This window comes from Sapajus apella, unplaced genomic scaffold (assembly GCF_009761245.1).
Source record: "Sapajus apella isolate SASKATOON/1434 unplaced genomic scaffold, GSC_monkey_1.0 scaffold2, whole genome shotgun sequence".
In the NCBI taxonomy this organism is placed as follows: domain Eukaryota; kingdom Metazoa; phylum Chordata; class Mammalia; order Primates; family Cebidae; genus Sapajus; species Sapajus apella.
This window is the reverse complement of record NW_022436942.1, coordinates 67,601,156-67,627,369: the sequence shown is the minus strand read 5'-3', so window position 1 is coordinate 67,627,369 and position 26,214 is coordinate 67,601,156. Positions and strand designations below refer to the sequence as shown.

The following is a 26,214-nucleotide window of genomic DNA, read 5'->3' as shown; positions in this document are numbered from 1 at the left end:
AGGGATGTCACTCAGGTACAAAAAAAGAGCAAATTGGGGCATTTCCTTCCTTGGCCTTTAGTTTTCTGCTGCAAGGGTAACTGCCAGGGAAACCATGCCTTAGGCAGATTTGTGTACAAGAAAACGGCTGGGCAGCAGAGCTAGTTCCTGTCTGAAAACCACTTTATCTCAGCTCAGGTACACGTTTCAAATTCGTGAAGCTGTGCCTTACTTGATATCTCTTCTAGTCGAGTGTTTCTCATGTTTTTAAGTTCTTAAATTTTTTAAAATTTATGTTCCATCTCCTGAAAAGGATTTTGGGTGATTTCTATTCCCTTTAAATCATTTGTCTTGTTTTAGCATCTCCAAAATATGGTGGTCTACTCAAGCAATAAAAGTGACAGCGAAGAAGAAAAAACATTGACAGATGTGGTTCATAACTGAACGGAAGAAACAAAATACAAAACAATATTATTTCAATTTTGCAAAAAACGAGCAGCATTTCTAGACAGGAAGACTGAAAGGATGTTCACTCAAGTTTTCTTTGGTTTATAGGATCATGGGCTGGTTTTTATCCACTTTTGTTCTTACTCACACTTTATTAATATATAAGGAATACATACTATATTTTTGTAATTAAGAAACAAAACACCACAAACTGGAAGAAAAAGATGGTGGGAGAGGAGCCAGAAAAGACAGTGATTTGCAGCTGGGACTCACCCATAATCCACAGATTGAGAGAACCAGCCAAGGACAGGATGCCAGTGGGTCAGGTTGGACTTCTTCTGGGACACGTACTTCTGACAGTAGCACAGCATCTGAGTAAGCAAACTCACGAACCCATCTGTCTCCTCCTCTAACACTCTGGGGCTGAGAGAGCCCAACTGCAGGAGGTTGCCTACAGAGAGAGAAGGCTGAGTGTGATGGGCCCAGACAGACACTTTGACACTTTGGTGCCTCCTGGCCCTGCTCCCTGCCTGTGGCTCAGGCAGCCACACCCCATGTGCAGGAAGAAATTTCCACATAAGGGGCACCTGTCAGTGCCAGAGGCTGCTGTGTGGTGCAAAGGTAAGAAACAGGTCGAGCTGACTTCAAATCCCGCTCTGCCACAGACAAGGTGCACCGTGGCCATCAACCCATGTCTCAAACGTGTTTCTTCATTTGGAAGATTGGAATGATGATTCCCACTCCCCATATGAGGATGAAGTAGTCAGGTACACAGGCACACAGAGGTAAGTGATTAAGAGCTAATTGGTATTACATGTTAATATTATATTTGACCTTAAAAATCAAAGGTGAACATAAGAAATGACCTTTGAAGAATATCTGAATGTCCTAGGAAATCACTGTTATTCAGTGTTTACCAGTTATCTAATATCACTCATGTGAAGGCTCATACCACAAACTCCTCATGAAATTAAGCCCCAGAGACCTGTTTTTCTCACGCCTATATCCCGTACTTTGAGAGGCTAAGGTGTGTGGATTGCTCGAGCCCAGGAGTCCGAGACTAGTCTGGACAACGTGGTGAAACCCTGTCTCCACTAAAAATACAAAAATTAGTTGGCCACGGTAGCGTGTGCTTGCAGTCCCAGCTACTCAGGAGGCTGAGGTGGGACAGTCACCCAAGCCCAGGAGGCTGAAGATGCATGAGCCACGATAACACCACCGCAGTCCAGCCTGGGTGACAGAGTGAGACCCTGCCTTCAAAAAAAAAAAAAAGAATTTTTTCTATCTAAAATTTGACAAGGAGAATTCTGTGCCTCTGCTGTTTTCAAATGCTTCTATTCACAAATCCTTTCTTCCATCTATAATGAAAACACTGCAAAACAGGTGCTATTCTGACATAAGCCCCACCTAACTACTCCCTCTCTTCCCCTTGAGATGAGAATTATCCAGGCAACTCACCACATTTCCACTTTCTCCTTGACTGCCAGGAAGCTAAAGACTGACATCTAATGTTCATTAATAGTCTCTTTAACTAGCTTGCCAGGATGGTATATTTTCCATGTGATTTTAATTGACACGTCTATTTTAAATGTCTACCTAAATATGTGTTTTTTATTGTAAGCACTTCCAATTGCTACAAAAAACAACTAAATCTCTAGAATAGTGACAGGCAAAATACGTGTGCTTTCCTTGATGGCCAGGACACAATCAAATTCCAGCCACGGATACTCACCCATTAGGCAAAGCGTATGGCATCCTTCTAAACTTTCACATACATCACGGCATCGATCTTCGTCTCTTAAAAATATGATGAATTTACGAAGCATGTCATGGGATTCTAAAACAGTGAGGCGCTGCAAACAATGGCAGACCGTTAAACCAGAAACTGCCAGGAACAGTTTCCTGCTAGAGAGTGAATCTGATCACTTGCAGATCGCCCCTGCTTATGCGGAATGTGCTAACACCAAGAAGAAAATGGACATAGACGAGAACCCACTTCTTTGGGATGCTAACACAAGTGTGTCTCATGGCCACTGGTCCCGAAGAACAATTTAAAGAGAGGTGTGGAAATAAGTAGAGAAGCCATTTTACTTTCTAATGTCTAAGAAGAAAAGCAAAAACGGAATTGGGTTTTCAGGGGGAACTCACAGAGCCTGCTTACCTCAGGGGTCACTGTGCTGAGATGAGTCACCAGAGCAGGCACAGACATGATGTGGATGAGGAACGGCCGAATCAGATTGTCTGAGAATTGTGCAGCAATCACAGGGCTAGACATAGACAGATCCGCCCATTCAGACAGGTCTCCATGTGCATTCAGAACAAAAGAACAACCTCACCAACATGCTCAAATCCTAGAAATTATGCTTCATGGGATTTCTGGAAAAACTGAAGGCTGAAACTGGGGACACGCACTAGGGAAGTGGGTACATCAGTGACGGTACAGTTGCTCATGCCATACTGTGCAGCTATGAAAAATCTGTTTTTGAAATTTTACTGACATGAGAGAATGCTCATGCTATAATGAACTTTTAAAAAAGGCAGAATGAAAAACTATATACATGGAGGAGGAAGGAGTTTGTGATGGGAAGGGAGGGAAAAAAGGGGTTTTTGGAGTGCCGGTATAATCGATTTCTCTATTTGGTGGTGCTTACCCAGGTGTGTTCACTCTGTGATAATTCACCAATAATACTTCAGTTAAGCAGCTTATTTAAAAGTATATATGCACTATAGATCTACAATATATACATATCATGTACTTATATGTAGGTACTTACACATATATGTATATATGTATATAATGTCTATATACATATATAAATAAGTATAATGTTTGAAAATATAAACACAAATAAAAATACATTTTTAAAAGACTGAGACAACAGATTAAAGTTAACAATTTATCTCTGCTTGTACAATCAAGAAAAATTTTTTTCTTTCGTTTTTCTGCTTTATCTAGGTTTTCTACAATAAGCATGTATTGCTTCCATAATCAAAATAAGATAATGACCCCAACCCACACCATACATAAAAAGTAATGAAACAAGCCGCAGACTAAATGCTAGTTTTATAACTAAAACTATAAAATTCTTAGAAGAAAACATAGGAGTAAAGTTTTGAGACTTCAGGTTAGGCAATGATTTCTTAGATATCACACTAAAAGCACAAGTGTCAAAAGAAAAAAATAGGCAAGTTGTGCTTCTGCAAGGTTTAAAACTTCTGTGATTCAAAGGACACTATCAAGAAAATCAAAAGACAACCCACGAAATGGAGGGAAACATCTGCAAATCACTTATCTGAAAAGGGACTTGTGTCTAGAGCACATAAAGAACTCACAACTCTCAGAAAAGATGAAATGTCCAATTAAAAAGTATACAAAGGATCTAAACATACATTTCTCTAAAGAAGATATACAAATGGCTGATAAGCACATGAAAGGATGTTCAACATCACTAGCTACCAGGGAGTTGGAAATCAAAACAAGAGTGAGATATCCCTGTACATCCACTGGGATGGCTAAATAAAAAAGACAGATAGCGAGGGTTGGCAAGGATGTGGAGAAACTGGAACCCTCACACACTACCCTGGGAATGTAAAATAGTGCAGGCACTTTGGAAAATAATTTGGCAATCCTTCAAAAGGTTAAGCATGGAGTTACCACATGACCCAGGCAAGTCTACTCCTAGGAATATGCCCAAGAGAAATGAAAACATGTCTACACAAAAACTTGTACATAAATGTTGACAGCAGCACTATTTATAATAGCCAAAAAGCAGAAAAAACTCAAATGTGGTATATCCATATAATGGAATATTAATTGGCTATAAACATGCATGAAGTACTGATCCATGTTATAACATGAATGAACCCTGAATATATTATGCAAAGTGAAAAAAGCCAGTCGTGAAAGACCACACATTATGTGATCTCATTTATGTGAGATGTCCAAAACAGGCAAATCCAGAGATAGAAAGTAGATTAGTTGTTGCCAGGGGTTCTGGGGAGAGGGAAAAGGTAGTGACTGCTAATGGGTATTAGGTTTCTTTTCAGGGTGATCAAATATCATGGAATTAGATTGTGGTGATGGTTGCACAACTCTATGAACATACTAAACGCCCGTGAATGGTATACCTTAAATGAACAAAGTATATGAGATGTGAATTAGACTTCAATAAAGTTGTTATCTTAAAAAATCACTCAGCGGCCATGTAGAAAAAAAGGTAAGAGAACAACTTACAGAGGGAGAAAAAGGTTTGTTTGAGCTAATGTGCTCTAATAGCAATGAGCAGAGGTGTTACTGGTATTCAGGCACTCAGAATTCACACTATACACTTTCACCTTCAACAGTATCATTTTTGGAACAAGGACTTTTTATAAGGCTGAAATGCTGAAAATATCAGTATCTGTGTTCACCACTCATCTAGATGAGGCTGACAAACCGAACTACCCTCTCTGATCTGAGCGGGGCACACTAGTAGGGAACCATATTATTTTCTGCATGTTAGAAAGAGGTTTAAAACAGAACACCACAATTCTCTAAACAGAAGAAAAGCAAACCACAGAGAATGCTGCTGAAATGACAACCAGTGACTTCACATTTGCAAGGAACGGACTGCATCTTTATAAGGGCACGAAGGGCTAACTCTGGGGGTTCTCACAAAAACCTAGGGATTCCAGCCTGGGCCGTATCCCTAAGTAACTCGGCCTGACTGACCGGGAGTGAGGTACCAGTGGACGAATTATAGGACTGCCGGGCTACCTCAATGTTTGGAGGGATATGATCTTTTGAGTCTGCATGAGGCCAGACTCAAAAAAATCACACACACTGCAAACACTGCTGTATCTCCCTCAATTTCTTATTACCGATTTCTCCAGCATGAGGTCATTGGAATCTTTCTTTAGCCCACCTCTAGCTATCGCATTTAAGTACCCCTAGGTGACAAAGTCTATAAGTGTACTGCTTAGTTGAATGTTTAACGGGGCTAGACATGGTGCAGGGTGGGGTCGTGAAGATAAAAAAAGAGGTGTGACTGATGCACAGTCCCTGCTAACAGAGAGCTCACAGTACAACCAGGGAGCCGGGCAGGCTTATGGGGAAAACATAAGCCAGGGCTAGTGGGCACATGACTAGACGCCTGGGCAAACTAGAGGTCCAGATAATAAATGCTATGGCAGTGTGAGGAACAGGGCAAGTTTGGGAAGGTTCCCATGTGCTATTTACTCAAAAAATACATATTGTTCTTAGAATACAAAAATGTGTTTAACAAGTGAGACAAGTACAAAGAATGAGAAGTAAAAAGTATGAGCTCTGGAGTTAAATAGTCTGGGTTTACTTTCTAGCCTGGCCACTCCCTGCTGTGTGACTGAGAGCAAACAGTTTAACCTCTCTGGGCCTCAGCTTCTTCATTTATACAATGGAGATAAGCCAGCTGTGGTGGCTCACCCCTATAATCCCAGAACTTTTTGAGAGGCTGAGGCAGGAGGATCGCTTGAGGCCAGGAGTTTGAGATCAGCCTGGCCAATATAGTGAGACCCGGTCTCTACCAAAAATTTTAAAAATAAAAAAATTAGCCGGGCACGTGCCTGTAGTCCTAGCTACATGGAAGGCTGAGGTGAGAGGACTGCTTCAGCCCAGGAGTCTGAGGCTGCAGTGAGCTCTGATCATGCCACTGCACTACACCCTTGATTGCAAAGCAAGACCCTGTCTCACAAATAAATAAAATGGAGACAAGAGAATGTGGTGAGGAGGCAATTAACGTGTTTAAACGTTTTAGAACAATGTGTGGCCCATGAATTTTAGCTTGGTACGCTACTGATGATTTCATAGACTTTCACTATATTCCTGTATGACAAAGCCACGGATATCTTGGTACACCACTGATGATTTTATAGACTTTCACTATATTCCTATATGATGAAACCACAGATACCTTGTTTTAAAAGATCCTGATTGTGTTCAATTATATACAAACATTCAGAGGGGAAAAATACTATTTGGGAAAAAGGCTTTAGAGTAGCCTGGCCTTAACAAGTGATTCAATGGAATCTAATATATACAGAGAAGAAAAACTACAAGGATGGCTGCTGGTTATATTCTTATAGGAGAATGTAAGTGAGGTAGAATGATTGGATGTGAGCATGCTGGTGGATCACATGTGAATTACAACCACACCAGGGCAGGGGAGGGATGCTGGACGAGAAAGAAAGGTGAGGTGCTCCTAGAGCTTCTGTTCTCTCAAGGTGGCGGGGGCGGGGGGGGGGGGGAATAGGCAGAGCTGCTCCTGAGCTTGAGGGCTCGGGCCTTAGTGTGCTGACATTCACTGTGTCTGCCAGAGGACTGGGGGCAATACTGCTGGAATGAGCTGCCCCACAGGGTGACTTGGGAAGGGACAGTTGCAGTGAATCTGCATCTTAGTCTTCTGGGAAAACCTGTTTATACCTAGACATTAGAGCTCATTAAATACAACTCACATAACTTCTCTAAAAGTACGAAATAAAGGCACAATTGTCCATTAGATAATTAGTTCTACTTCCTAATAGCATGGAAGCATTAGGATAATGCTAATGATAGCATAACTAATGAGAGCATAATCGGTTACATCCTGTTCTGTGTGAGGGTCTAGCCTCTAGAGGCACATGGCCTAATACAGTAGCCATTGGCTACTGAGCACTTAAAAATGCGGCTGGTCTGAATTCAGATGTGCTCTAAATACATACCAGTTTTGAAGACTTGGCATGAAGAGAAAAATGTAACATATTATTTAATTTTAATTAAAATAATTAAAAAATATTGATTACATGTAAAAATAACGGCATTTTGGGTATGTTAGTTTAAATAAAAATATATCATTAAACTGAATTTCCCTTTTATTTTGACTTCTTTTTTTGAGACCAGATATCATTCTGTCACCCAGGCTGGAGTATATAGTAGCTCTATCACAGCTGGCTGCAGCTTTGACCTCCCTGGCTCCAGTGACCCTCCCACCTCAGACTCCTGAGTAGCTGGAACCACAGGCACATGCCACCGTGTCCAGCTAATGTTTGTATTTTTTGTAGAGATGAGGTTTGGCCATGTTGCCCAGGCTGGTCTCGAACTCCTGAGCTCAAAATGATCTGCCCACCTTGGCCTCCCAAAGTGCTAGGATTATAGGCATGAGCCACTGCACCTGGCCTCTTTTTATGGTTTTTTTTTTTTTTTTTTGAGATGGAGTCTCACTCTGTCGCCCAGGCTGGAGTGCAATGGCACGATCTTGGCTCACTGCAACCTCCACCTCCTGGGTTCAAGCAATTCTCCTGCCTCTGCCTCCTGAGTAACTGGGATTACAGGCATCTGCCACCACGCCTGGATAATTTTTGTATTTTTTTTTAGTAGACAGGGGGTTTCATCATGTTGGTCTCGAACTCCTGACCTCGGGTGATCCACCTACCTTGGCCTCCCAAAGTGCTTACAAAGGGATTACAGGTGTAAGTCACCGCGCCTGGCCCTCTTTTGACCTTTTAAATGTGGCTCTAACTATATTTCCATCAGACACACCTGCTCTAGATCAGCCTTGTCCAACAGAACTTTCTGTGATGCTGGAAATGTTCTGTATTTGTGCTGTCCAACACAACTGCCACTAGTTACATGTGGCCGCTAAGCATTTGAAATGTGGCTAAAGCAACTGAGGAAGTTAATTCTTCATTTAACTTTAATAAATTTTCATTTAAACAGCCCCTTGTGGCTAGTGGTTATAAAATTAGACCATGTTTTTAAAAGTGGTTATAAAAACTAGGCCATGTTTATAAACTATGGCCTATTTTTGTAAATAAAGTTTTATTGGAAGAGAGTCATGCTCATTTGTGTAAGTACAACCTATGGCTGCTTTCAAGATGCAATGGCAGAGTGGTTGTGTCAGAGGCTGTATGGCCCATAGATCTGAAAATATTTATCTGGCCCTTTCTAGAAAATTTGGCCAACCCATGTTCTAGACCATCATTTTCCAAATAGGTCTCCCATGGAAAATGATTTCATGGGATATCAACATCATCCAAAAAAACAAGACAGGGGTATTCCACGCTCAGATATGTTAAATAAGCCCACAGGGTCCTGCTAACATAGCAGGACTTCTCAGAGCTCTCAACATGAAGGTGTACTGTGGATCCACAGACAGGGCAGAGCAGGCAGCTTTCACCAAACTGGTTCCGCCATGACACTCTTCCTTTCAGGATCAAAATTTTATTAACATCTCCCAAACTTAGTGTTCCCCCCAACAGTTTAAACATGTTCTGCACCTATGAATAAGCATAGCTTTTTACATTTGGCAATTCTCAGAATTGCAGGTATAATTTCCATAATGAATTACTTAAAGCTTCTTAGGTACTTAACATCTTCAAACTAAGTGAAGGCAAATATCATCTCTTCTCTGATTCTCCAAATTCTAACATTTTACATCTGTGTTCACATTATTTCCTTAATCCTCTCACCCTGCCCTTTGCAGGGCTGTCTCTGGCTCTCAGGTTTTTTGTTTTGTCAATTAAAACCTCAAAAGGAAAAATGACTGCATCTTGGCCTCTTTTAGATAAAAGCAATTCATTTTGAATAGTTTCCAGAGATCACACTGCAGTAATAGTCAGGGGTACAGACTGAAGATTAAGTTTGGGCAGTCACAAACGTGTCACTTTCATTAAGGACAATGCTTCCTGTAAATTGTGACAAAGTGGGCAAGTCTACACCTAATAACAGTAACGAGAAAAAAGAAAACCAAGAGGAGGAAGCATTCAAGAACATGCCATCAGCTACAGTTTCTTACTCACCGCAACGCTAGAGAAAAGGCTGCCGTTAAAGTGCCTTTGGATAGACAAGGACGGGGTCGTGCCAGGCCACGGGTTAACAATATCTGAAAAGAATGTTTTAACTGGTCAGAGGATACCAACTTTATATTCATTTGTACATAAAAAAGCAAAATGTGTCCTTCAGAAAAAAAACTGTATTGTAAGCAAGGCATGGTGGCTTGTGCCTATAGTTCCAGCTCAGGAGGCTGAGGCAGGAGGATTCCTTAAGACCAGCCTGGTGACAGAGTGATCCTGTCTCTGAAAAAAATATAGTATGCAGTGTTTTTATAAAAGGAAGAGGAAGAAAGTATTGGGTAAGGAGGTTAACTCTACCACTCTTTCTCTACTTTAAATATCAGGGTTAAAAATTCTTTAATAATAAAGTTAAAAAAACAGCTAAGAAAAATAATACCAGACTTGAAATTTAAAGACACCGTATCATTTTAGAAGCTGTTCAGTTATGGTGCGAAGTAGAAGCTTCCTCTACTGCGCTAACTGCCAGTCATGCCATCTTCTGCCATCAGACCACCTTACAGGGTTGTTGGGAGGAACACATGAAACCAAATCAGGAAACAGCCCATCACAGCGCCAGGCAGAAGGAAGGGCGAAGTCAACATTACTTCTGAAACTCAAGAATTCCACAGTACCTTTAAACAGCAATCAGGCTGTCTTAACAAGGTACGAAATGAAAAGGGCTGTTTGAGGACACAGAGCTAGAAATATGATTATAGACATCAACCAAGAAGGAATCTGAGGGAAAAAGCCCTGACGTCTCCTTCCAGAGTTTAAATGTCAAAAGACTGGACTACCCTCGCAGCCAAAAATGTAGAGCATTCAAGGGATCCCAGCACCACTGTCCTCCCTTTACCTGACCAACCCACAAGTGAGACAAGGCAGGGGAAGGGAAAAGAGGACACCAGGCGTCAAGCTCTTCCTATGAAAAGTGTTTCTGAGGAGGGCATCAGGTATGCGGAACCCAAACGCAAAAATCCAAGTGCAGGTGTTGGGGTGAAGAAGTCACATATTAGGGGGCAGGGGTCACAGACCTGCAGCACAGAATAAAATCCATGCTGGTTGAGATGTCCCATTATATTTGCACAAATGTGGTTCATTGCTGGTCGAAGACTTTCACCTAAACAAAGAAAAAAGTGAGAAAAAAAAATGTCTTGCCATAATGTGACCTGTTTATGTGGGACAGGAATTATGTCCCACACCCAAGGCCCTAGGAAATGAGATGCTCCCTGGCTTGCCCTCCTTTTTCCTTAGGCCTGGTGCCAGGGCACAGGGAGGCAATGACTATCTGAAACTCTAACGCTCCTGGAGGGCCTGGCTCAAGAGTCACCTCTTGCGTGATGGGTGCTGTCACACCCCTAGCCAGAAGTGACATCTCTGACCTCTGAGCTCCTGAAGCACCTTTTCTAATTCCCTCCTAGGGCCTAGTACTGTCTTCTCTCGGGGGATGCCTCCTCTCCTCAATGGGACATGAGCTTCCTGGAAGGGCCCAGAACTCAACGATTTTTAGATTTCCTCCAAGAGGCCAGGGTCATGCCTGAAATAAACTCTCCTTTCTGACTCGGAACCTTTGTACATGCAGTTTCCCTGCTTTTCATTTTGTCCCTACTTTTCACTCTGTGAATCCCAGCTCTCTCTCCAGCTCTCAGCTCACACCCACTTCTTCAGGAAAGCCAGAGCCCCAGGCCAAGCAAGGCCTTCCAACTGTACTAGACACTCTCGTTTCTCTTGCATACTTCCTTCCAAGCACTTACCACATCATTGTCGTTTTATATCTAGGAACAACGTCTATTTAATGCCTGTTTTCCTCATCAGACTAAGTTCTGTGAGGAAGGGAGCACCTAAAATCCCTGAAGGGCAGTGCCCCTTTCTGTTTTGCTTATCTTCGTCTCTCCAGCACCTAGCAGAGTCTTGCACATATAGGCTACTTGCTGAACGGATGAACGAAATGACCATATGAAACACTTAGGGCTAAGGACACTTTTCACGGAAGGAAGCAGCTTTATAATGTAAATTTTATGGGCAAAATAGAATTATTCACAACCTAATGATTTTCCAAGTAAAATGACAAGGCTTAAGTGAAGGTTATCACTTGGAGGCTAAGGCACTGTGGGAATTATAAAAATTAAGATCAGGAGAACTATGCCTTCAAACGTAAATTCATAGAAGGGTGGAGTAAACACGAAATGGTGAATGCTTTCTGGATACTATGATGCAGTCTGATGGTAAGTGCCAAGGGCATCCTCATTTGTATGGTCTCTGGGCCTTCCCTGAGGCTTGTGGTGGCAAAAATGCCTCTTATAAAGGAAAAAAGGTCCCCAAGTTCTCTGTGGAAATGTCATTTAGAAAACATTTTGACCAAAGTCCCACAGACCTTTTCCCCGAAGAATTTTCCACGTTGAAGTGTCTGTGAAGGTGACAAGCATTGTGAGGTACAGGGTGATGAGTCGGGAGTCTTGTAAGATTTCAGGCTGGAAACAATAAACCAAGCAAGATGAAGACACACATCTCTGATTTCAGACAGCAAAGTATTCGTTTTACAACTGCTCTATGGGAGCTGAGCCTGGAATCACTGAGTCAGGGTTGTAAGCCAGTCTTCATTCTTTTCCTCTTGGAGAATGACCACTTCAGGGGTTAAAGAACAAGGAATCACATATTCCTGGGAATGGAGAATTGAGTATTCCTAGAAAACAAGATGACCAGGGCTGGCCTGCTGTGTGTACACCTGTCTGCCTGTCTGTCTGAACACTGCAGCAACAAAGCAGAAATGCAATTGATACTGACAGGGACTCTGGACTCAGCCTTCTGGCTTCACCACTTACTAGCTGTGTGAGCTTGGGCAAGTTTCTTAACCTCTCTTTGCCTCAGTTTCCTCATCTATTGACCAGAAATAGTAACACTGCTTTCCTCATAGGGTTGTTGTGAGAAATGGATTAATGCGTACAATGCACTAAGAACAGTGCCTGGCACATAGATAACTCCACGTAATGTTGGCTGCTGTTCTAATTTTGATGACAGTTCATTGTTTCACCAAGTCCAAGTCAGGCAAAAGGCCTGACTGCTTTCTAGGCCCAGAGACCCTACAGCAAGTACACCTGGAAGGGATGACCTTGGAGACAACCTTGGAGACCACTGAGTTCAAACCCCCAAGCTCAACAACAGTAAGAGAGGGGAAGTAGCTTGTCCAAGGCCCCCTGGGAAATGAGCAGAGCAATCAGGACTGAATTTCACATATTCCTGGCTCCAGAGTCAGTGGCCTTTCTCTCCTGATGTGTTTCCTCACATAAAGTTTTTTTGTTTGCTCAAAGAGCAATCTGCTGTGGAATGTACACACCTCGGAGAGCAGATAAACAAGGGTCTGCCTGGTTCGAACGCAGGTAGGAAAATACCCTGCCCATTTGGCCCTGAGGCATTTTGGTGGATTCCCAGGGCTCTAAGGAACAGAATGTAGAAACTCTGCTCTGAGCCATGTCTCACCTGACAAGCTGGGCGTGGCTTGTTGCTGACCACTGCCTTGGCTGGGTCGTGGATAAGAGCCATTCCTGAACACCCAAAGAGGGATGGCTGGGAATGGACTGCCAGCGGGTGGAGGGGGGGGTTGTGGAAGCAGTCTAGGGACTTTCATCCCATTATTCAGCTGCTACCTACATTCTTGCCAAGCCTCTGTCCCTGAAATCTCTCCCTATGTGCAAAGTAGAAGAGGCTCTTGTGTATTTCTGCTCACACACCCTGTCCATCCTTTTCAGAACACTGAAGAAGGTGGGGGAGCACAGGAGCAGGCTGGGCTAGGGGCAGTACCCCATTCCTCTTGTCACTGTGACTGGTTCAGAGATGAACCCAGGATTTCACTGGACCTACAAGAAACCCGGATTTTTGAATTGGTGGGGAGGCCTCCCTTTTCTCTTTAGTCAAGACAGGGTAAGACCATAAAGTCAAAACTGCTGGTTGCCATGATTACAGCAGGAAAGGACGAGGTGACCCAAAAAGGGAGCAGGGATGAGAGAAAACAATGAGAGAGAATCCAGAAACCCCTGGCTCTCCTCATCCCCAGCTGCCATGTTACTGAATATATTCAAGAGCACAATGCTCTCTTCCTTGCTTAACCTGTAGGTGATACTAGCTGTGCTCACGTTGGACTTCTGGACTTGAACAAGAGTCCTGACTAGTATAATAATGTGAATCATAAAGTAATGATTATATTAAATAAATGGGAAGAAACATGACAGATTCCCTGGCATGGAAGCTGTGGCAGGGCAAGCGGGTCAAGGGCCTGATACACACCAAAGGAGGGCTTGTATTGATAACAGCATCAAACTTCCTCTCTTCCAGAACAGGGGCTCAATTAGCAATTCTGATTGACAGGGGCTCTGAAAATGCAGACTAAAGTCTCCAGGTGAAAATCACATATTTACTGTTTCTGGTTTTGTGTTTTTGTTTTTTTACCTTGAGCTGCTTGAGAAACTCACAGCAATACCACAGAATGCTCTTGATCTGCTTAATCCAAAGGAGAGTGAGGTCCTTAGAACAAGCCAGAGACACATACCAAACCTACAAGTGAGAAAAAAGAGGAATGTCATGGGCTGTTATTGAGATCATATCACATATGCTCTAACTGTTGGAAATGGACCTATTAGTTAAGTCCAGTGCCAGATACAGCAGTAGACCTGAACACATGAATAAGCAGCAAACAGGACTTACTTTAACACTAAACCCAAAGACAAAATACCCTAGTAAGAAAATTGTGGCAGGAGCAGAACATAGCTACTTGGATCATGAAGAAACTAAGGAATCATGTTTTTCATCCATTGCTTATTTGCATTTGTGTGTAAATTGATCCTAACATTCAACAGGAACTTTCAGAGCCCAGTATGCTGGCCCTTAAGAGCTTGTGGGAGGCACTGTGGCTCCTGTCCACTTACCTTAGGCTCATTCTCAGCATCCATGCTGCTCAGGATGCTGCGACACAACTTCTCAAATCTCTGCAAAGAGACACACTGTGGGTTATACATTCCCACAACAATCAAAAAGTGAGAACGAAGAAAACAAGCCTTTGGCGGGCACCTGGCATGTGCAGGTATTATACCAGGTGATTCACATACATAATCACAGGCAGTTCCTTCCTACAGATGAGGACACTGAAGATCAGAGAGGCTAAAGGGTTCTCTAACTGATGTCCCAAGGGCTGGAGTAATCCTACAGAAATGTTTTAGAAACTGGTATATTTCACATAAATATTCAAAATGAGGCTTCTTTCAAAAAATAGTCTCAATCTGGCAAGTTGGACTTGGATTTCTGCAGGCCAGCTGCTGTCTCAATTGTGCTCTCCAGTTTACCATTTCCTAAGTACTATGGATACTGACTTTTGCCTCATAGACAGCAGCCAAAGGCTGCTGTATCATCACTTTTATCCTCCAATGCAAAAGGAAACTAGAAAACAGGTTCCATTTTGGCTATACCAATCCTGAATCTACCCTTAAACAATGTGATACTGGGCAGGCTGCCCTACCACACTGAGCTGCAGTTTCCTTTTCTATAACATGAAGGCCACCTCCTCCAGCTTACCTGTCCTCATCTATGTAATCATGTGTTCATGTCTACATACTCCTCCCTCTCCTGCTGGCCTAAGAGCTCCCTGAGGGTAGAGACCTTCCTTGTCTTGTTTCCTTCCAAGGCCCCAGTGCCTAGAGAGGGTTGGCACAATGTGAAGCTTAGCAATAGCAAATGCCTAACAGCTGGTAAATGGAGACATGCCTCAATGGCATTTTAGTACTATTATAGATAACTAGCTGCTCTCCTGGAATTATATTTTCCAGGCTGATCATTCTAATCCCTAAGGTGCAAACTGGCACCTTTTGTATGATTTGCAGGATATTTTAAAAATTTCAAATTAATTGCCAAGATTTATAAATTAGAACACTGATGGTGGCTTATGCCTATAATTCCAGCACTTTGGGAGGCCAAGGCGGGAGGATCACCTGAGGTCGGGAGTTCAAGACCATCTTGGCCAACATGGAGAAACTCCATCTCTACTAAAAATACAAAAATTAGCCGTGCGTGGTGGCACATGCCTGTAATTCCAGCTACTTAGGAGGCTGAGGTGAAAGGATCCTTTAAGCCTTGGGAGGTCAAGACCACAGTGAGCTATGATAGTGCTACTGCACTCCAGGGGTGACAGTGAGACCCTGTCTCAGAAAATAAATAAATAAATAAAGGACATTCAGCATGAAGATCCAGATCTTTGGCATCTCTTAAAAAAAAAAAAATCAGAGTCTGAGTCCACCACTGAGGTGCGTAGCTGCTGCCCGTGGATGGCGCAGGTCACAGACCCTGCTCTTCCCTTTGATGTCCTCACCACTGCTGCCTGTCAGTTACCATTTAATATGATTTGTATTTCATATTATGTTTTATCTCATATATGGTTTTTTTTTTACTTATTTAATTAAACTTCCTGGCTCTTGTATGCATCCAAGTTCAACTTGTGCTTATGATGGTCAAGGTGAAAAGATTCCCAAAAGCATAATCACTCCAAAACAGGTCACAAGAAAACAAAAGGAACAGGATGTGGGGGCGACAATAACTACCTCATAAAGCTGCTATAAGAACAGACTGAGTTAATATTAATAATTACAAAAGATCTGACATATGGAAGTATTGTGCATGTTTGCTATTGTTTTACCTCATTATCCTCTTTGATTCTGAATAAGAACAGTAGTTTCCTTGCAATCTTAAAAATACAAAGTGCACTTCTTTTAGTGGACCCAGGGTCATCTGCTTTAAAAAAGTCATCAATCTCTCTCCTAGAAAGGAAAAAGACATTTTAAATTAGCAGCTTGTAGCACCTGGAAGGCTTTTCAAGCACTCTAGGAGAAAACTCATGTATCTGCTATTAATTGGGAGCAAGAGAAGCATGTGCTAGGGAGATCCTGGCCTTCACCTGATCTCTCTCTGCAGTTGACTCCGACAGAGGAAACTCCGGACGTGGGCCTGGATCACGACAGCTGCTCGCTCCCGCTCCTTCTGCACGAGCCTTTCTTCTCGTGCCTGACGAGCTCTATCGATGAACCATGCTCTCGAGGTCTGAGACAGGGTGAACATGTTTGCAAACTTGCACAAACCCTGCAAGGAAAACGGGCAAGTAGGTGTTGTAGATTGTTGCGTGAAAAACACACATAGAAAGGGGCCCAAGAGCAGAGAGTGGGCAGGGACCTGGGCAGCAGAGATTCTCAGGACCTGTCTACACCCTCCCAAGTGCTAACAACTCTCGGGCACAAGTCCTAACCTCCTACAGGCTCTTTCATGCAACTCACCAAAACCAGGGATGCTATATCCTGTATTAAATAATCACTTCTTCTTAAGGGAAAGAGTACAGCACCTGGCACAGGATGAGGGCAGGCCTAGCTTTATGAATGAACAAAGAATGAATCAATCCCACCCATAAAGCTCTAATTCAAGCCAGGTTTCCTGTAGGTCAAAGATTCCCAGACATTTGAATTTTCTGGAGTAGTCCACGGCATTTGGGAAACCAACACTGAGGGGTCAGCTTTTATTTTTCCAAGTAAGGACTCGAGGGAAAACTCAAACGTGATTATTTACTGTCATCATTATTGTACTCATCCACTCGCTAAACAAATATTTACCAGTGCCTACTTTGTGACAGCACACAAAAAAGAGAGGGCCATTTTAACATTAACAAAGCAAAAGGTACACACTTCAGAATGCAAGACAGTACACTACATTGGATATATTTAGTTTTATGTATAATTTATTCCATTGTCCTTACAGTTACCATCCTGCCAAGGACCAATAAAGACTTGACTGCAGAAATGCTCCTATCCACTGACAGGCGCTTTTCTAAACAGAAGCGCTAACTTATACACTAAGTTTTTATCTAAATCACCAGCAACTGTTTTTCCCTAAAGGGACAGCTTTTGCTAGCAGCCTAAAGCACACAGCACTGACCCACGGAGGCTCCCATACTGAGATGATTTCTTTAGATGCTTGATGGCTTTGCTATTCTATACAAATGTACAATCAGCCCAGTCATAAACACTGAAATGAATTATTCAGAAATCCACACTTCCAGAAAACAATCTCTACTCCAGGCTACTTCACTCAAAGTAGCACCCACGTGAATACATCATCCAGAGTAAAAAGCTGGATGGATAGAACTAGAGGCCATTTATCCTAAGTGAAATAACTGAAAAAGAAAGCCAAATACTGCATGATCGCACTTCTAAGTGGGAGCTAAACGATGGGTCCTCATGGACACACAGAGTGCAATAATGGACAAGGAGGATCCAAAAGGTGGGAGACAGGATGGGGGTAACAGCTGAAAAATTACCTATTGGTACAATGTTCACCACTCAGGTGATGGATGCACTAAAAGCGCAGACTCCACCACTAAACGATACATGCATACAAGAAACCTGTACTCCCTAAATCTAAAATATAAATTTAAAAATTATTAAAATAAACTTTGAATACAAGAATATTATCTCCTAGAGGTGTTAAATGAATGGCATGTTACTGAAAAGCATTTAAGAAGTGTGCTCTATTACTAGTATTAATAAGGACAATGCAATAATACACTTTTATAACCAAAGAAAAAGTTGGTGTTAGCCTCCTGCCACATGAACATAACAAGGGACCTCTGGGACCCCTTCTCAACAGTGATTCGCATCTGTCAAACATCATCAGTAATCCCTGAAACAAACTAACAAGAGCCCACCTGACCACAGGAGGTAAGGTATTAGGTTGGTGCAAAAGTAATTGTAGTTTTCGACTTTAAAAAAAAAAAAACACTAAGAAGCAATTACTTTTGCACCAATCTATAAAAGGCTTGGAGAGAAAAGGTAGCCATCTTCTGAATTATTTACTCTTCCTGCCCCAATAGTAAAGTCTAGAGATCTCACCCAAGGACGTTCCTGTGTCGCAGAAATGCCAGGTAATCATTAGTGATCTTGCACAGGACTCGTGGCTGAGAACAGCTTCTCACTTCAGAGAAGCTTGTCTTTTTTCTGGCAGAAGCAAAAGAAAAAAAATCCAGACTTAGGGTTAAATTTTACAGGTGTGGCATAAATCATATATTTTCCTCATTGAGTACAAGTAATAACCACAGTCTGGCATAAATCATATATTTTCCTCACTGAGTACAAGTAATAACCACAGTGCCAATGGTTTTTAAAAAACACCGCGGGGTCCACACCACGGGGTCCTCTTTATTTAACATCTCATCTAAATGTTATACTGTATCTCTTCAAACCTCACAGTTTAAAGGGAATGTGCTGCAAATAATCCCAAAGTTGTTGTTGAATTAAAGTTGTGATGGGAAGCAAAAATAACTTAGAGGCATGGAATGTTAAAGAGCTATTGAAAATCATGTTTGACATTTTCTTTGTTCTTTGAGACAGTCTCATTCTGCTGCTGATGCTGGAGTGCGGAGGTGTGATTTCAGCTCACTACAACCTCCGTTCCCGGGTTCAAAAGTGATTCTCCTGCCTCAGCCCCCTAAGTAGTTGGGATTACAGGTGCGTGCCACCACACCCAGCTAATTTTTATATTTTTAGAAGAGACAGGGTTTCACCATGTTGCTCAGGTTGGTCTTGAACTCCTGACCTTCAGTGATCTGCCTTCCTCAGTCTGTAACCCCTCAGCTGGGATTACAGGTGTGAGCTATCATACCCGGCCATGTTTAACATTTTTAATGATATAGAAAAATGTCTATGCCTTAGAAGTGAATAAAGGACTGTCTGTGAATTTTTTAAAAGCCCAATTATCTAAAGAAAAATGCACATGCACACAGAAATAAAACTGGTATGAACTATACCAACATGTTACCGGTGGTTGTTCTGAGGTACTGAAATTGTGGGAAATTTTCCTTAATTAGTCTGTATTTTCTAAATTTTCCATGGAATGCACACGGTGATGCAGCGCTGCACAGTGAGGGGAACAGGGGCTTTGGGAGTCACAAGGAGTTGAAGCCAGTCCCTCGCTCTGCCACGTACTATAGGGAGAATGCCTAAGTCTTTTTTTTTTTTTAAAGGCAGGGTCTTGCTCTGTCGTCCAAGCTGGGGTACAGTGGTACAATCATAGTTTACTGCAGCTTCTATCTCCCAGGCTCAAGTGATTCTCCCACCTCAGCTTCTCAAGTAGCTGGGACCACAGGTGCACATCACCACATTTGGCTCGTTTTTACATTTTTTGGAGCAGTAGGGTCTTGCTATGTTGCCCAGGACTCCTGGGCTCAAAAAATCCTCCTGCTTTGGACTCTCCAAATGTTGGAATTATAGGTATAAGCCACGGTGCTTGGCCCTGAGTCTTTCCATCTGCATCTATTAATTGGCTTAGAGGTTGATAATGAGGACTAAATGTGATGATGTGTATCAAGTACCTATCGAGGTGCTTGAGTGCACAGTGTAGGGTGTATAGTCATAAGTCTAACTGGTCTATTATTTTTATAGACATGGGGATTTATTTTTTTTTAAATCCTTCAGCAGAGGGTCCCATTTGCACAATCACTAAAGTTCTCTGGGTAGGAAATAATGCAGCCTGACATTTCTCACCCATTCACTTTTTTTTCTATGTTAAATGCACTAAGATTCACCAGTCCTGTCCCTTGGGCTATGAACTCCTGGCCCTGTTTTTTAGACTGAGTAACAGATTCAAGCTCCTCAGAGCTGCAAAAGAGCAGGGCCCAAGTCATGAGTATAATGATATGTTCCCTCCACACCATGCAGACAGTGCCTAGATGGCAGAGGGTACCTGGAATTAGAAAGGGCAGGGGGAGCCTGTTCCTAAAAGAAAAACAAAGTTGCATGCAAACTGTGCCTAGGTACCTATAAGACTATCTTAAAACTTTCACGGCTCCCAGGGGGCCTCCCAGGATAAGAAATTATTCTTATCTTCTTCCTTGAGATGATCATCTCTTCAATGTTATTGGTTGATTTCTGTTTATAACATATAATAGCCTACACTTTATAGATTTTATCCTTTCCTATATACCTTCTCCACCTCCACAGTGGATACTACAGTTCATCAATCAAATAAAACACACAATCAAGTGTTTATTAAGTACTTATTTTGCTAAATGCCATGGAGAATCAAAGGCTGTGCACAGCAGAAAAAGTCTTGCATCAGAGAAAGTGGGCCTTGGTTCTTTTTAGTACTCATTCTATCTGAAATTTGGCCAAGTTACTTATCCTCTCTAGGCCTCAGTTTCCTTATGTGTAAATCGCGGGTAATAATAGTGTCCATGTCCTAGGGTTGCTAAAAGGATTCAATGTAACATTTACCCTTCTTGTACCTCAGTTTAGTCATCACAACATTGTGATTAGGATTAAATGAGAAAATAATAAGAATGGACATCCGAAAGCATACAGCATGTAAGTGAACTTTATTGTCTTTAAGAAGCTTGCAATCTATTTAGGAAAAGAAGAATCATATAGGTAGAAAAATTAGAAAATAAGAGGTTGGTGGTAACCAAGATCATTTAAAAAAGTAAATGAGTACCCATTATGTGTCAAGTCCTTTGTAAGTGATTTCATCTAATAACAACAAGAGTCCTATGAGAGGATTATTCATGATCTCTTCCAGTCCAGTTTAGACCCTTAGTATGTGGCAGAGTCAAGATAACTAAGAGACAGGATTCAGACTCTTGTCCTCACTCTATACTCCCAAAGCTGAAGCACCATAAATACCAACTGCTACTGAGCCAAGACGATTTTCCCTGTACAGTAGGAGAAGCTGGGCCACCAGGTTAATGACCACCACCATTTGTTCAGGGCAGACCGTCTATCAGACACTGTACAGACATTTAACCAACTTGTCTCTTCAACAGCTCTATCAGGTCTCGATAATATTTCTTTCTTTTTTTTTTTTTTTTTTTTTTTTTTTGACTCGGAGTCTCACTTTGTTGCCCAGGCTGGATGCAGTGGTGCGATCTCAGCTCACTGCAACCTCCACCTCCCGGTTTCAAGTGATTCGTCTGCTTCAGCCTCTCAAGTAGCTGGGATTAAAGGCACCCTCCACCATGCCTGTCTAATTTTTGTATTTTTAGTAGAGACGGGGTTTCACCGTGTTGGCCAGGCTGGTCTTGAACTTCTGACCTAAGGCCTTGGCCTCCCAAATTGCTAGAATTACAAGGCGTGAGCCACCGCGCCCAGCTTCAAGGATCCAATTTTTATTTGAAGAATAGGAAACAGGACTTAAAGAGACTATTCATACTAACAGCTATTATTTATTGAAAGCTACCGCCTATCTAGGTGGATGCTTTTGAGTCTGAATCCATGTATATCCAAAGCAATTATTTATTAGTAAGTAAAATAAGATCCAGGGCTCCCCCATTCACAGAACAGCAAAACAAAGAGAAGCTGAGAATGCAACGTTGCCTGTTGGGGCTAAGCTGGAGTTAAATTACGACCAAGTTTTTCTTTATTCAGAGCTAGGTGTCAGGCACGGTACTGAAACGTATTTCACATCCTTTGTGAAACCTGATAATTACCCCATTTTACTCAGAAGGAAACTGAGGCTCAGAGGGAACTCACCCAAGTCACACAGAGAGCGAATAGTATTCGAACTCCAGTTTAGATGACTCCTGGGGCCCGGCGTCTCTCCTCGGCATCAACAAGCACAGGAACAAATCAGCCAGCATTAGTCCGTTTATAAAGGCCTATCGTCCCAAAAGTGAAAAGAGGTGGAAGGGGCCGCGGAGAGAGCCCCTGGAGCACACAAGCCAGATCCCAGCACTTGCCCCTCCGACCTGGCCAGGCAGGGGCTCGGCCCTAGAGCCACCTCCCTCAAAGTCCCCAGCCCCACCACCCGGAGAACTAACGACCTGTTCTCACTAGCTACCCGCAGGCCGACCTTTATTCGCTGGAGGTCCCCGCACTCGGGGCCGGGGCCGCAGCTGCCACTGTCTCAGCCCAAAACACTCGAGTTCTTCCAGACCCGGGGCAGCAGCCGAGGCACAACCGCCATCTTGCCCCAGAGTGTTCGCTTTCAGAACTCCGCCAGGAAGCAAGCATCCAGTTCCGGAAAATGACAGTTCCGCAGAGCTTCTTCGCCCGGGAAGGAAAACTTCCCCACGCCTTGTCATCTCCTCTGGCATTTGAAATAGCGGAGGTGGGATAAATGCCCGACCCAGCCGAGAGAAGCTGGAACCCATTCCGGCCGCGGAGGTTGGAAAGAAAGCTGCCCCCTAGGCGCACAACGGATGGTTTAAAACGGTGCGCTCTGCGGGGCGGAAGTGGGGTGCGGACGGCGGAAGTTACTGCTCCGGCCCCGCCTCCGCCTCCGGCTGGCGTGAGCTGGGTGTTTCCTGCCTCTCTCAGTCCGGGTTTGGAGACTCCGGCGTCCTCCGACTTTTCATGGTAGGGAGGGCGGTGCCCACCAACTGGGGGCTGCGGGCGGCCGAGGGAGCTGGGCAGCGGCAGAGTATAAGAAGGGACCGAGGGGAGGGGATGCGATGAGGGGCAGTAGCGATAGTGGAGAGGCATTTAGGGGATTGGATGGGGGAAAGGCTGGGTGTGGGGGAAGGGCTTTGGGTGGAGAATTAGGGGTGGGGGTATTCCTGGCAGTTAGGAATCTGGGAAGCGCATTTGGGCTTGGGGAGTAGAATATGTGTGTGTGAGGAAGGGGTGTCTCCGAGTGAGCCCTGAGTGCTGGTGGCAGATGGGGTTTGGTAACTGTGAGGAGAACAAAGAGGTATCATTCAAAACGGACATTTGGGGTGGAAAATGAGGATTTGGAGGATTACGTAGGGGAATGGGCAGGTTATGAGGTGAGGTAGAATTTATTGGGGCGCAGCGTTTGGGGTTTTGGAGGTTGTGGGTGGAGTCGCTGAATTTCCAGGAAATGGGGAAGGGGCTTCCAGCTGCATCTGAATACACGGGCCAGTGGGGGAAGAAATCGAGGGAGCCCAGCAGGCGGTTGTGCGTTCAGTGCTTGGAATTCTGGGGAGAGATGCCAGGCGCCTGAGGTCAGGATACCTGCGCCAGGGAGTCCAGCGCCTCAGCTGGCGCCTGGGTACTTATCTGTAACTTCCACTGAGGCCAGAGGTGACCACGCAGAAGCAGCGGAGGATGTCTGAAGATCTGTCTCTCCCTGTGGGGTTTGTCTGCTTGGGATCCTCAAGGGTTTGTTCCCTGAATAGTTCATTGTCCCTGGGTAGAGATGACTAAAGATTGGCCCAGATCTCCTTTCTACTTGTTTGCTTGTTTGTCACGTCCCTGGAAAGTGCAGTCTTTAGGGAAAATCAGTCCCAATGACGCTGCTGAAGGAAAAACAGTCATCCTGTATCTGACTTTGACTAGTCTGCTCCATTTTGTGCAAAATAAGGACCAGCTGAGGGGAAGAAGGCAGCAAAAACCAGTAGTTCTCAAACTGTGGTCCCACCAGCAGCAGCACCTGGGAACTTGTTCAAAATGGCTGAATTTTCAGGCCCTATCACAGACTACTGAATCAGACATTCTTCGGGTGGAGCCCATCTGTCTGTTCTAACAAGCCCTGTAAGGGATTAGAGTAATGATATCTTATTCGGACTGTATCATGAAAGGGGCATAAGAGTTGGGAGTCAGAGGGCTCTTATAGGTGTGATTCCTAGTTTTCTCCCCTAAAAAGTGGGGTTATGATAAAACACCTTTCTTACTGAACCATTGAGAGAAATAGGCCAAGAGTTTATATATTAAACACAGGATGAGAATGTCATTTGGTGGAACAGTTGCAGTTGGTGGTAGCTGTCTTATAAGCAAATTTTGGGTGTAAAATAATGTTGCAATTATGTGACTGATGCGACTTAGTTGAAATGGAACAGCAGACTTTTCTGAGTTAGAGAAATGCCCTGAGTTTGGGAAGGTTTTATAACTGGCATCAATTCAGTGTTTCTTAAACTTCTTTGCTGTAGTCCCCTGAGGTGATGCTTTGCCTCACATCTCTGGCACTTCTTAGACAAAGCTGGTTAAACACCTTAGCTTAGGTGGCAGTAAGCCCTTGTCCCACGTCAGAATCCCCCAAAGAGTTTTTTAAGCACTAGTGCCTCATCAGCCACCCCTCCGAATCTCTGATTAATTGATACTGATTAATTGATCTGAGGTGTGGCCTAGACAAGCGTGTGTGTGTGTGTGTGTGTGTGTGTGTGTGTGTGTGTGTGTCAGAGACAGAGACAGGATCTTGCTCTGTTGCCCAGGCTGGAGAATGCACTGGTGTGATCTTGGCTCACTAAAGCCTCAACCAATCTTCTGGGACTACAGCTGTGTGCCACCATGCCCGGTTAATTTTTTTTGATTTTTTTTTTTTTCTTTTTTTTTGAGATGACGTCTTAAGTTGCTCAGGCTAGTCTCAGTCCTGGGCTCAAGCAATCCTCCTGCCTCAGCCTCCCAAAGTGCTGGGATTATAGGTGTGAGCCACTGTGCCTGGCCTAGCATTAGGGTTTTTAGGCACACCCAGGTGATTCTAGTAGCCAGGGTTGGGAAACAGTGGCCCTAAAGTTTGAGAGATCCAAAGGAAACTACATAAGGACTAGGTGCCAAATACTTTAACATTCATTCTTTGAGGGTTTTGAAGATTATGGCTTTAACACTCTATTTTACAAGTTAGAAAACTGAGACTTGGGTTAAATTGCTTAAATTTCACGAAGGAAGTGGTGGAACTAATTGCAATCCAGGTTTGCCAAGACTATTCAATTTTCCTTAACACACGCATACAAGACTTCTAGAAAGAAGCATATGGAAAAGGGGGGAGTGGGGTCGGGCCAGGTGTGGTGGCTCACACCTATAATCCCAGCACTTTGGGAGGCTGGATCATGAGGTCAGGAGTTCAAGACCCGCCTGGCTAAGATGGTGAAACCCCATCTCTACTAAAAATACAAAAAATTAGCCGGACGTGGTGGCATGCACCTGTAATCCCAGTTACTGGGGAGGCTGAAGTGGAGAATTGCTCAAACTCGGGAGGTGGAGGTTGCAGTGAGCCAAGATCATGCCAGTGCACTTCAGCCTGGATGACAGAGCGAGACTTCATCTCAAGAAAAAAATAAAAGAAAATGTGGGGTCAGGGATTTGGTGCCTTTTTTCCTACTGCACTTGCCTGGGCCTCCTTTCCAGTCAATTATTTTCCCCTTCAGCTGCTTTTCATATTTTCATGCATGCATACAGTTGCTTCCTTCTGTGGCTCTGAAGCTGTGAAGTGGGGGCTTGCTTTTGTTTATGGTGTTTGGGTTTGTTTTTATGTGTCAGGTTGGCAATTCACTGGGCCCAGACCATGGAGTTAATGGTAGCTTGAATAAGGGGTACAGTACTTTTTAGGACAGTGAGCTGGAATCTTAATGGGCTTTAACATCTCCTGGGGGAGTTTTTAAACGTTCTGCTGCCTAGTCCACATCCCAGACCAATTACATCGGAATTTTCATGGTGGGACCTAGGTGTCAGGAATTTTTAGCTCCCAGGTGATTTCGATTGTCACCAATTGGAGAGCCACTGTTTAGAATCAGCAACATTATATTCAGGGTAGATGGAAAGGAGAGAAGAGAGACTGACCCATCTAACTGGAGTAAACTTCTGATTGAATCGTATCTGTAGCCAGTATCACAAGTATTCATTGCCTCTTTGTTTCACATAACCAATTTTGCCATCTCCTGCCTCACCTCCCCAACGTCATTAGTAATGAAATTAAATCTTTGAAACAAATCAAAAAGCAGCATCCTGGCTGGGTGTGGTGGCTCACGCCTGTAATCCCAACACTTTAGGAGGCCGAGGAGGGTGAATCACCTGAGGTTGGGAGTTCGAGACTTCCAGACTAGCCTGACCAACACAGAGAAACCCCTGTCTCTACTAAAAATACAAAATTAGCCAGGTATGGTGGCACATGCCCGTAATCCCATGCCCTAAGGCAGGAGAATTGCTTGAACCTGGGAGACAGAGGTTGCAATTAGCTGAGATCACACCATTGCACTTTAGCCTGGGCAAAAAGGCAGGATCC

General features: G+C 43.5%; 2 protein-coding genes across 14 annotated transcripts in view; one reads left to right on the top strand and one right to left on the bottom strand.

The window, feature by feature from the left end:
* The window catches only part of UBE3B (ubiquitin protein ligase E3B), a 60,340-nt gene extending 38,109 nt beyond the window's left edge, over positions 1–22,231 (bottom strand). For 5 of the 11 annotated variants that reach the window (XM_032300962.1, XM_032300971.1, XM_032300893.1 and 2 more), the window contains exons 1-12: positions 21,789–21,913; positions 18,162–18,263; positions 16,181–16,365; positions 15,923–16,043; positions 14,166–14,225; positions 13,690–13,794; positions 11,621–11,717; positions 10,281–10,366; positions 9,217–9,299; positions 2,588–2,693; positions 2,159–2,279; positions 700–877 (exon numbers count right to left, since the gene is read on the bottom strand). In XM_032300962.1, the coding sequence (XP_032156853.1) occupies positions 700–877; positions 2,159–2,279; positions 2,588–2,693; positions 9,217–9,299; positions 10,281–10,366; positions 11,621–11,717; positions 13,690–13,794; positions 14,166–14,225; positions 15,923–16,043; positions 16,181–16,341 (1,118 nt within the window). In that variant the 5' untranslated portion in view covers positions 16,342–16,365; positions 18,162–18,263; positions 21,789–21,913. Of the gene's footprint in view, positions 1–699; positions 878–2,158; positions 2,280–2,587; positions 2,694–9,216; positions 9,300–10,280; positions 10,367–11,620; positions 11,718–13,689; positions 13,795–14,165; positions 14,226–15,922; positions 16,044–16,180; positions 16,366–18,158; positions 18,264–21,788; positions 21,914–22,107 lie in introns of those variants that run through there. The other 6 variants (XM_032300922.1, XM_032300909.1, XM_032300915.1 and 3 more) reach the window with 6 other exon arrangements.
* Positions 22,232–22,461: 230 nt separating this feature from the next.
* The window catches only part of KCTD10 (potassium channel tetramerization domain containing 10), a 28,671-nt gene continuing 24,918 nt past the window's right edge, over positions 22,462–26,214 (top strand). For all 3 annotated transcript variants that reach the window (XM_032301017.1, XM_032301010.1, XM_032301002.1), the window contains exon 1: positions 22,462–22,613. In XM_032301017.1, coding sequence (XP_032156908.1) covers positions 22,611–22,613 — 3 coding nt within the window. In that variant the 5' untranslated portion in view covers positions 22,462–22,610. The remainder of the gene's footprint in view (positions 22,614–26,214) is intronic.